The sequence below is a fragment of the Branchiostoma belcheri genome, unplaced genomic scaffold (genome assembly GCF_001625305.1).
Source record: "Branchiostoma belcheri isolate BF01 breed outbred unplaced genomic scaffold, Haploidv18h27 scaffold83, whole genome shotgun sequence".
Classification (NCBI taxonomy): domain Eukaryota; kingdom Metazoa; phylum Chordata; class Leptocardii; order Amphioxiformes; family Branchiostomatidae; genus Branchiostoma; species Branchiostoma belcheri.
Window position 1 is genome coordinate 1,069,037 of NW_017804498.1, and position 12,259 is coordinate 1,081,295.

The 12,259-nt window shown below is 41.4% G+C and overlaps 1 protein-coding gene across 1 annotated transcript in view; it reads left to right on the top strand.

Moving 5' to 3' along the window:
* The first annotated feature begins 4,571 nt into the window (after positions 1-4,571).
* Positions 4,572-12,259, top strand: part of LOC109486750 (golgin subfamily A member 4-like) — a 37,442-nt gene continuing 29,754 nt past the window's right edge. The window contains exons 1-3 of the mRNA XM_019790636.1: positions 4,572-4,730; positions 6,340-6,819; positions 7,008-7,215. Of these exons, the coding sequence (XP_019646195.1) occupies positions 6,398-6,819; positions 7,008-7,215 (630 nt within the window). The 5' untranslated portion in view covers positions 4,572-4,730; positions 6,340-6,397. The remainder of the gene's footprint in view (positions 4,731-6,339; positions 6,820-7,007; positions 7,216-12,259) is intronic.

Sequence of the window (12,259 nt, forward strand, 5' to 3'; positions counted from 1 at the left end):
ACGCAATATATACAATAGGAAACGCTTCCGGTCATTCAATGATAGTGAAATATGTAGAAGTGTAAGAAATTCAGTAATGCATTTTTAAGGTGTTAGGAGCACGTAATGGAAAATTCAGTATTCTAGCTACGTTCCTGCTTCTCTGCCGCAGCTTGCAAGCCTTCTGTATTATGCTTCTTTTCCGGCCAACTTAATGCAAATTACTTAAGACAAAGTCAACAAAAGGGCACAGGAAATTTATTTTCCCTATATCATATGAGAATGAATTCGAAAGCTAGATACATTGTATCAGGTGGATAATATGGTGGAAAAGGGGCAACGTGTTATGACAGAGCAGAGCTGAAATAAATCATTAATCAATAATCGTTAATCAATCGTTAGTCAATAAATGTGAGAGAGGGAGAAAGTGTTTCAGGGCGTAATGAGCTTAGGCGAAATCAAGAGAATCCGTGTGAAAAGAAATTAAGTCAGATAAGCATGCAAAGCATTGAAGTTATTGAAGCTTAAACCTTGAGGATTAGCATCCGGGAGCCCATAATTAGCTGGGAATTAGAAAATTACGATTCTCCAGGACGTTTCTAATCGTGTTCTACCTAACTTTTCCGAGAAGCTGGTCGATATCTGGATGCCGCCGTTGGGACATGGCTGTAATCTGCATCGTTGGGTTTTCTAATTAACGCGGTGGGTTCAAAGTCGATGCTGAAAATCGTTGAACAAGTCTGCGAACACTCGGCGAGCAGGCCTGGCTGGCGCCGGTCGATAGCCTGCCGAGGCTCCGGTCAGGCCGCCAGCCGGCTGCTTCAAGGACATCAGTGGTCAATATCAAAATTTTTCCCCATATTTCAAACCTTATGCACATGACAGTCACGATTCGTACACTAAAGTTTGGTGAGACTGTTAAAGTCAATTTAGCCATGAAACGACGACCACAAATACTCCTTGTACACAAGCACACAATGTACGGGAACACCTGCTGAGATTTTAATATGCTCCTTTGTTTTGAAGATATGTCTGGCTGTTTAGATAACCAAAACACGCGCCAGTCTGACAATAACCTTACCCCCTCCCACATTACGCCTCTGGAGGTTCTCCCACCTTTGCTTTCCTTCCCATGGGCACATCCGCACACAGTAGGGCTAGTAGCGCAGATCTTGACACCACAGAATTTTCCGGCAGCAGCAGCAGTAGTGCATCTCGTGATATAGTACATACTAGTAGCTACCGGATCCGTCCACGGGTCCAAAACTCTTTCCTTTTTCGCTCGGTCAATGTTTCCTACATGTGGCTTTTAAACGACTACACTACACCACACCACACCACACCACACCACACCACACCTCACTTCTCTATCCTGTGCTAACACTCTTAGAAGACAATCCGTTCTTCAGTAATGTCACATTCGACAGCTGAATACTAGTACAAGAAACGCTCATTTCATTTCAATACATTGTAGCCCCTCTTTTGGCCAGGAAAGCAGTAAAAAAATGCATCTGTCTGGTCCTGTTCTACTGAATGATATGGAGCAATAAATATCCTCACCTGTGCGAATCGAGGTCCGTCCGTGCCGACTCCAGCCGACTGCGTCCTCACAGTGAGTCCGGGCCAAAGCTTCAAGGTGGTCTCAAGTCGCAGGACCTTTCATCTGAACCCTTTCACGGAGACGTATGGCAGCACGGGATCCCTCTCACACCGACATTAGGTAGAGAAAATAGTTTTTATTATTCCTAATGCCTGAGCCCTGGTTGATAGCGCCCTGACGGGCCGGTACGTACAGCCGACCCCGGTCCCCGCGCACTGCCGTCAGCCTGGCAGGTAAACACGCGCTCCGTACATCCCCGTGGGACAGGCAACCTGTCACGTCTCCCCAGGGAGCCACCGCACAGAATAACACCGTGTGAATGTTCAATATCAGCAGCACCGCCTAACTTTTACACCACATCAGCCCCAACTCCGTTTTTACCGACAAATCGCACCCGAGAAAGACTACACCAGGCGTCTGGATGATGCGAAACCTTCAGATTCTCCGCTAGCATTCCCCGGCAACCGGAAAATAACAGACAACGTATTCATGCAAAGATCTAATATTTGTAGAGGCCGTGATTATGGGTGAATTAATTAGATCGTTCGGGCGCCACGCGTCAAGTTTGGAGCAATTAAATCTGGGCGGCGTGTTGACATCGGGTTGGGCCTCAGCAAGTTATAATGTTGTTTGGCTTCCCTCATCATGTTGATAGAGGTCACATAATTGTATTTAGTGAGTAGACGTGGTTTGAAAGGCAGCTGATGGGAGTTTTCCACCCAAAAATAAACTTTCCGTCTCTGTAACAATTAGTTTATTTATCTTCCTGTATCTTCCTTTTCATACATCCAGGACTGCCAGACTTTGATATTGATTCTCAGAAATTGGAAACATAAAATTATGTAGACGTCGTTGACATTAATGTATGTTTGTATTTTCATGCATTCTTATCATGCATGTATATGTAAATAGAAAATGTGTGTGCGTTGGGGGTGTGAGTACAAAATACTGCTCTACTCCGTTCGTGTGAGTTCCCAATCCACACTGATATTGGCTACGATTCACCTCTGATATACACTTACAGATAAAAAAAGTACGACACACACTGATTGCCCATAGATAGGCCTCAGATCAGATCACAAAGGTCCTTGAGAAAGGCGATGGTAATTTCCGCTCCAGGAGGTTCCACAGGCACATCACAGCGCCCTGCTCTGTTTGATTATCGGAGAACACCTGATACCCAGTCTGGCCTTTCAACTCTCCATGGCAACCACAGGACCTGTGAGCGCGCACGTAGAAATGTCGTCATTGTCAGACTACCGGTATATACCAGAATCAGCCAGCAGAAAACCAAGCGTCCTGCATCCCAGTGTTTTAGATCCACAACCCCTTTCTTAAGTGTGTTACTTATATTAATGAATCAATTGAGACATGTACACCGCGTGCACTACATACATTACACACTACAGTACACTACAGTACACTACACTACTGTACTACGTATACACTACATCCAGTGTGTTGTTACTCCTGCGGAGGAACCCCTCCCTTGACTGGCTCCATTCTCGTACACACCACATGCAAATAATAAGGGAATAAAGATGAAAAACTTCGACCAAATATTTCGTGCGCATGAACGCAACAGATTCCCATTAAAGAAAGCAGCACGTGGGAGACGTCCCAAAAGCGGAAACATTTGAGTTGAGATTACAAGTAGCGTTAGCTACAGAAATAAGAAGTATTGCGAAATCCTCAAATCTTCGTGGGCACATGGTTTTCTTTATTAATGCAGTCTCCTCCTCCCTTCTTTCATACAGTAACCATCTGCTCACCCGCCAGCAACTACTCATGAATGCGGCGAATCTTTCGTTTTCTGTCAAAGTCCCTCATCCGCCTAGGCCTTTGGACCCCTTATAATATCTCTGTATTGCTTGCTTCTTTCCCTCCCGTTAAGTTACATGTGGTTTTCCTCGATTTGACAGTCAACGTGTGCACTTTGGTGCGTATTTCTTTCGTCATGAATACCAGCTTTTGCTTCGTGTTGACAGGTGCACATGTATGTACATGTACATGTAGTTACAAATAATTTCTCCGCTAGGGGGCGCTCGTGCATTGCACTCTGCTTCCATTGACGCCAAAAATGACAAGTATTAATAAGGCACAACACTGATAGACCGACGAACATCTAAGATTCTCTGGTAAATGAAAAGATCAGTCCTGCTAGACTACTTTTATAACTATTTATGCGTCATAGCCTATTAGGGATTCTAGATGCATGAACGGGAGGCTTCTTTCTACAACTGGTGGTGTTGTACAGTAATTAATGTACAAAATTAATGTACTATATCTCATTTAGCTGTACGGTGCGGCTCATGAAATATTCGCTAGACGCCGCAATTTTAATTGCTTTGATTTTGGGAATAGATGTAATGACAAATTGCATCCATAGAATTAACGAGATGTAAAACGTCTGGAGTATAACGCCAGATATAAGTAATGATCGTGAAGACATTAATGCAATGAGAGTACTGATTTCTTGAAAGACAGAGAGCAAAACATTTCATGGTACTTGCGTTATGTTAACCAATGACATTATACTGTATAATGTCCTTGTGTTAAACGAACGTCTGAAAATGCTACACATGTATAGGTCATCTGTCATGCCTTCAACAAAACGTGCACGCTAGTCAAATTGGTCGTGAAAATAAATAAACGTGTTGATACGATAAGGACGCCTTGCACCGTGACCCGTGACGACCTTGAGACACGCGTGCGAGTTGACGCATACCTGGCGTACACCTGCCCTTTGGTAAAGGTGTCCCAGGTGACTGTGGGCGTGGCCCCGTACCACTCCGCCTCGCAAACAGGTGTTATCCTGTCAGTGAAGTTTTAATAGTAAGTTAATACACATTTCAGCATGTTCAAAATAGACGCTGGAAATACAACATCGGTACTGAATTTGGGTTGCAAATGAACTGTATTGTCCACGTTTCCTGTTGAAAACCGAGAAGGATGCCCCATTGCTGAGGGGCACTATTTCGCGTAGGCGGAGGAGGGTTAAATTACCGTACCTCCGGGGTGACGCGTCAGGAATGTAAACTTTACGGGGGAGATTTGAGGGAAGGTTTGGGACCTCCTGTCGGTCCAGTATGGAACCAAATCTTGCCGCTACCAGCCTTGCCGAGACATAAGACATGAAAAACCTTACAAGGTGCGTAGATATTGTTCTCATGGCGCTGTTTGTGTGTTTGTAGAGGGCGGGGTGGGTCCTAGCCCAGTGGCGGGGGATTTGAGCCTGGGAGCCGCGTGTGGTTGTCTTCAAGTTCCACACTGACCGATGATCTGTTGTTTGTGTACAGTATCTTCGTACGATATTGACAAACACGTAACCGTTTTCCCAAAAAGATTTGTACGTTATTTTAAAGTTATGAAGTTGTGAATAGCGTTACAGTTATCCAAGCGACACGAATGTTGTACTAGTAGTTAGCACGTGAACGTTTATAAACTGCAGGTTACAACAACAACGCAGCGTCGTCTGTCAAATCTTTGAAAGGGGGAGGGGGGCACTGAAGAGAGATGATCGCTATCTCTGCAAAAATGTTACACCAAAAGCTACCCAAGTAGTATCTTATACCTACTAGTACATTCGTTACTTAGGTATTTTCTATAATTTATCATTATAAACAAGAAACCTAAATGCTAAAATTTGACGAAATCATTACGATACAGTTTATTCACCTGTTCACCTGATATTATCTTCATACCCTGGGGCGTAACGGAGAAACAGATAGGATAGCGGGGTAACACCTTATTACAACAGGGAAATTGTTTCATTTGTCAAAAAGAAAACCAATCAAGGGGAGACATGCTAGCACATGTTTTGAATAGGCATTACCATTTAGATTGTAGGGTTTGTTGTCAAGGAAGCCGTTTCAATCTCCTTGGCAAAAGTCAGCACATCAGAGCTCTGCAAGGTATTTTATATGTCCTTGACCTTTTGCCCAAGACTATTTCTTATGCCAGCTGCATTGGCTTCAGTGTGAAGTGTCCCTAAGAGCTTTGAAAAAAAAATAAGAAAAAAAGACGTAAAATTTTCCTACATACACATTGTCTAGAGTGGCCATCAATTAGTTGGCTTGTCAACACTTGTACAACAAGCAGTAAAAGTTGATTGGGGCAGACAATTGATATGTAAAGAATGGATCCACTTGGGACACTCCTGTACAATAGGCAGCAGACAATATAATGTTGGTCTAGCAGCAATTCGCAGGAAATTGTCCCGAAGTAGATTTAGTTGTCAAAATTGGACGTTCTTTAAATTAAAAAATTTCAATATGGTTCAATTAGGAGTGAATAAGTGGTGATTATGGGTCTAATTTGTCTCCTATCAGATTTGACTATGATGTCATTTGAAAAAAAAAGTATTGCAATTTATAGTGCAGAGTACTGGTATATAATGTATTTGGTTGGTAAAATTGCCCTTTGTTTGACACGAAACAAAAGATCCAAATATTCTAGGGAATACTACATATGAGATCATGTTGATATCATTATTGCAATATTCCCATGGGTCGTTTTTCTGGTATGTAAAATGTATATAAAAGGGAAGGTCTGATAGCTTTGATGTTGTTATTGTTGTATAACGCTTATATATATGTAAGATGTTATAAAATAATATAAGTGTGTCATTTATCTCCCATGCTGTTATTCATCATTATATAATTAAGCTATAAAATTGTAATAATCACTATTTTTATTGTTAGTAGGCTAATGTGAGACAAGCTATCGGTAGTTGACACAGAATGTCGTTTTGTCCACAGATAAAATAGTGTATTTTTGCAAGCGTCTACAAAACTCCGTCCAGCCAGCGACCCAATCATGGCCTTCAGCCGCAGCAGCCTCCCGTCACCCACGGAGATGACCATTGCCTCCCTCCGCAACTCTGTGGACATCCTACAGATAGAGAACACCAGCTTAAAGGCAGACCTGGAACGAGAACGTGGTGTCATAAGACACATGCACCGCGACCAGTTCGCAAAGATAAAACAACTCCAGGACAAGGAACAACAGAATGTGTCCATGAAGGTAGAAGCCGTGAGAAACCAGCTCCAGCTGGAGAAAGAGCAAGAACTCGCCAAACTACAGGATTCTTTAACCAAGGAGCACAATGCAGAGGTGCAGAAGTTGTTAAGACAGAAGGAAAATGAGATGAAACAGATGCAGGTTATGTTTAACAAGGAGAAATTAGAGCTGCAGACTCGTCTGAATGCCGCTCAGAAGGGGGAAACAAATACTGACAGGTGAGTCTTATTTTGTAATCTACCTGAACAGCACAGAAAAAGAATAGATTGAAGATCTTTCATTGTATTATTCAGTCCATAGGTTTTTGTCAGTTTAGCATAAATGTCCTTTACTCAATTTCTATGCTCCGGACATCACAATGCATCAAATTGAAAATTAGAACAAAATAACTTTTACACTTTTGCAGGTTGCACAGCAGTTTTGAGGCAGAGAAGTCTCGGTTACAACAGGAGATCAGCTCCCTAAAGGAAGGTAAGAAGAAGCTGGAGGGGGAGTTGAGCTCAGTGACTGCAGCAGACAGACAGAAGGCTGCAGAACTCAGGCAGGCTCATGACCAGCTGCAGCAGCAGGCAGCCAAGCTCAGGAAGGAGGCGGACCAACAAGTCCGCAGACTGGTGAGTTTGGAATGGATAGACTTAAATTTATGCTCATCTACATGTTCAATCACTAACCTCTTCAAAACTCAGATTCACAATCAGCCACGACCCAACAAGTCACTTCCTAGCTCAACATCTGTCAAAGAATTGCCATCAGTTCAATCAGGGATGATGTCAGCCTTTTTATATAAAAACTTGTTTTCAGAATTGTGGCAGTTCCAAAGTGACATGATCCGCACAGTGAACTGCGGCGTCCACCATTAAACCTTTAAACCCAAGCAGTAGTCCACTGTGCAGATCATTTAATTTCCAATTTTCAGTGATATTTAGGTGTGTCATTGTACGACCTAGACTGCTTACTAGTACTTTCTCCGCTGTAGCCTTAGGGTAATAGGGTAACAAGACTGAACTACAGTTACTATTACAGAATTCCAAAAATGCTCTGACCTGCTTCTCAAACCACTTAATACTTTCGATGATCTCCTAGTCAGAAGCTGGTTTTAGTTGAGACATCCATCAGTCCTGCATGCCTGTGGTTATGTTACCATGGTTACTAATGACTGTGAGAAGCTGCCTGAGGCTGAAGTCAGGTGCATCATCATGGTAATTAGCCTGGTAATGATAGGGTTATGGTTGCCATAGCAACCTGCTGTAAGGCTATGCCAGGCATTGTAAATAGCCCTGAGCTCAGACAGACAGAATTATCCATGTCTTACTTAGGGGACAGTGGAGGAAATCATGGCGGGTAAACACATACTGGAGTAATACTGTAAGGTCAGTGCTTGCTCAAATCATTAGGGCAGTCTTTGCATGTAAAGGTAGTGAAGGGACCATCACGCTTGGCTTGCTACGTGTAAAAGACCTGAATGTTGAATACTGGTAATTGCAAATCCCATTTGTAGTGAGAGACCCCATGTTGTTTTTATCCAGGGGTATGCAATCAAAGGTAGATGTAAAAAGGAGTAAAATGTTTATAATACTGTCTTTCACTATAAATCAAATTTATCCTAAGGTATAGAATTCCTATTAAGCCAAGAAAAAGCTGAGTGTCATTCTGTCCTGAAGTTTTGTAGTACATGAAACACTATATTGTCATGTACAAGAATGTGCCCTACATTTACAGGTACATGTACCTTGGTCTCATTCAAAATTGTGGGTTCGATTCATACTCAGTGACATCTGTTTTGAACAAGGTTTTATGTGTGCTAAATTTAGAACTAGGTAAATGATGGCAGTAAATCTCATAATGTTTGTACACGTTAATGGAATGGCTCTGATTTATCCGTTACAACCTTTGACCTTTCACCTGTTGCAGACACCTGTGATTTGTTGTGATACAGGAGGGTCAGTAAGGTTAGTCTACAAACAAATGACCCTTCACCCAAAATAAAAGTGATATTTTTCTGAAAAAAAGCCTCTTCATTACAGGTAAATGTACCGTATCCAGAGAAAATAAACACCTGGAGAGGGATGCTCAGGCTCGAGCACATTCCGATGCCCTAGATAGAAGCCGCAAATAGATAATAAGGTGATGGTGTTGTTGTGTTCAGTGTATTCTATTCCATTATCCTAGCTTTGTCAGGCTGCCATTCTTGTGAAAGAGGCCCTGTTTCCCGAGTAAAGAGGGGGATCAGAGAAGAAAGAGGAGGAAGCTGTTACAGGAGCATAGTTAGTTGGTGGAAAGGGTTTCAAACCATTTTTAGATGTTCGAGGTAGGCTGGTGCAGGTAAACTACATTACATCTTCACTGTTTTTGACTGTGATTGAAATCAGTAGTTATTTGATACTCTTGGCACGATTGTGTGTTTACATTTACATGAAATACCTTGGCTTGGTAAGGTTATCTGAGTAAGATTACCATAATGATGTAGATTTCACTACTGTAACAATATCTAATTGACCAACTGGACTTATTGCTGCCAGCAGGCTTATGGCCTGTTTACTGTTTGTTCAACTACTAGAAAAGTCTGCCAGTCTTGCAATATAATCACCTTGGTCTGTGAACAGCCTACATCATATACTATACATTTTGGACAACAAGACAATTGTCACATATCTTTAACTGTTCGAATCCTCTTCTATTCTGAGAAGGTCCCTTAAGCCTGTCTGGTTGGACAGGTTTGAATATTAAAGGTACAACTTAAGAACCATTAAGTTATCAAAGTGGTATTACGTCCTAATCCCCTAACAGATCCAGGGGGGTTGAATTATGGCATTATAGTGTATGAGACTTGGACTTAAAGTCACAGACGCTGCCTGTTAAGATGCCCTACTTTGTTGAGAGATTACTGAGAAGTACTGTGTTGCCAACATTGTAATGTGTGAATTCAAAAAGTTTCTAGGTCAACAGAAACTTGGGCACAATGCATCCACTGTGACAAGGACAGTAAACCCTGTATAGAGAATTACAGCACACTGGGCCACTATGAGTAGAATTAAATTCTTTTGTATGTGAAGTTGGTTTGAACTGAAACTTTGTAATGCTAAAAGGAGACACAGTTACTGTATACATAGCCAGTACTAGTGGTAGGGAATTCATTACATCGTGTACCCAGCCGGAAAATTGCTTGTTGTCATGGTGATTATAAACAAGCCCTGCAGGGGACAGCTGTTATTCTTGTGGAGTGGGTTTGTTCAGTACAAGGCAGAGTAGTATGAAATTATCTATAGCTTAGGAACAAAAGTTTAGGGGACAAAGAATGTTTCAATCTATTATCATAATTACAGTATTGTCAATATTTTACAGAAGGTTCCTGTTTTAAAGAATGCTGACCTACATTCGAAATTCTAATGCTAAAGTTGGCACTGACCTCTGAACCCTTGTCTCTCCCACCTGTTTATCTGCCTGTCACAGTCACCTGTGCTGGGTTAAAGTCCGAGTCCCAGTACTTTCAAACAGTTAGACCTTGTCATATTAATGGAATTAAGTCATGTAGACTACTAGTATGTGGACACTTTGGATGCAGATTGAAAGATATGCCATATATAGTCATTTCTGGTAAGTTCTTACACAGTCACATACTGTTGTTGAAGCAGCTTGAAAGTTTGTCATACTGTTGTTTATAAACCTAGTACATTGTAGTATGTAGTTTGTTGGTAGGTTAAATCAAAATGCAACAGGTTAGAAACAATGGCATTGATTACTGTAGTAGTTTGACCCATGATGCTTTATAATACAATACACAACATTGTATTACATAATAGCTTCGACTTGAGTCTGCATAAATTGTAAGTTGTAAACACCTTTAGTACCTATAATTACATAGTAATTTTTTGGCAACAGTCAGTGGCTTCAAAAGGCAGCCTGAATTGGAAACAATTTTCTTCCTGACCCAGCAAGTAATTATTTGCATATACTAGATTCTTACTCTCGTAAATAGTTTTTGTCCTGGAGGACTCAAAATAAGTTTGAAAAAATTGTTGTTCTGCCTCATGTTTGAAGTGACCTGGTTGTCATTACTTGTGACCTATGCATTGACAAAAGCCAAATAAGTGTAGCATTACAAACAGTTCACCTGTGTTCAGACTTGCATGTTACAACACCGTTCCTGTCCTGCCTGTCTAACCCCTGTGTTTTCCTGAGTAATAAAGTCAGATTTATGGAGGCCAGGACCTATTCTCCTCTAATTGCATGCTGGTCTCATGCATAATTGATAGTCTCCAATGTGGGTTCCTGCTTTTGTGTTACAGATGTTACTCTCAACTGATAACTGCAGAGATTTATTCATATCTAAATTGTTTCTCTTTGTTTTCTCAACAGCGGCATACCAATTGTCTAGATCCTCTCCAAAGTATAGAATATAAGATGTCATGACTGTTATAAACAAAGTGATGTGTGTGTTGAGTTAGTTGGAATGGGTCCAAGGCTAAAGTATGTTCAGTACAATCTGTAGGATGACACGTTGCCTTATTGTGTTTGAATAGACCTTTGTTGTAAGTACACGGGCAAGCTGTCACGAGGCTGTCAGCTGTGTTCTACATCAATGTGACTCAGACACAAGCATATGGGGGTTCAAGGTATATTTATTATTGTTTTATGATTTGAAAGGGCACTACACAATGATTGAGTAATTATACACGGCATGTCATAGAATGTTTTATACTATTGGTGCTTCTATAAGCCACTGCCATCAGATTGTATTCTCTGTATACTATGCCATTGACAAAAATGGATGTTTCCAGGATATATAAAAGTATGTCTGAGGTGCTTCAATGACATGTATAAAGTCTAAGTCTAATTGTTGGCCTTTTTGTTTCAGTTTTACAGTACAGTACTGGGCTGAGATTGGAACTACATGTAACTGTTTGAAGTGGTTTGCCTGTATGGCAATAATCCATAATTTCTAAATAGCTATATACTTTTTTAGTTAAAAATAACATTCACTGGAAATAATCTTCAGAGCCAAGTACTATAGGCACTTGTTGCTAATGCAAAGTTTTCCTTGCCTGCCTGCTTAGCTTTAATCTGTGGTCCTGTAGTGAAAACGACTAACGCCCACTTCCTTCCGAGGTACGCCAACAAAACCAGATTACAACAACTTGTGAAGATCAAAGTGGTTTTAAGTTAAAAGTCTGGATTGTGCTGAGTCCACAGAACACCTGACACCTGTAGACGGTGGTGTGTGAGGTCTGTATAGCAGCGCAGGCTTGAGGGGATAATAACAACATGGCCTGTAGCTAAGTGGTCTTTACTGAGAGCCGAGGAACAACAGGCTCGCAGAGTCGAGTGCTGTTGACTGACCTAATATGCTCAGATAACATGCTGTCGACTGGGAAAAGTGACTCCTGTATGTAATAACCAGTAATTCACTCAGAAAGGTTCTTCATTGTGGAGTAAATACATGTACAGGTAAGAGAGAGTGTGTATTCTTAAATGAGGGCAACTGACAGTGGTGAAAAAATTTATGACTTAACACAGTTGCAGTCTTAGATGTCTACTATTGGCTCTAAAAATAGGTATGAAACGTTGTACCTCAGTTATCCATTGCTAATTAGGCAAACACCATGAAAAATGCCCCAAATGTTTGACAGCTGATGCTCTGAACCCATTCTTGCACGTAAC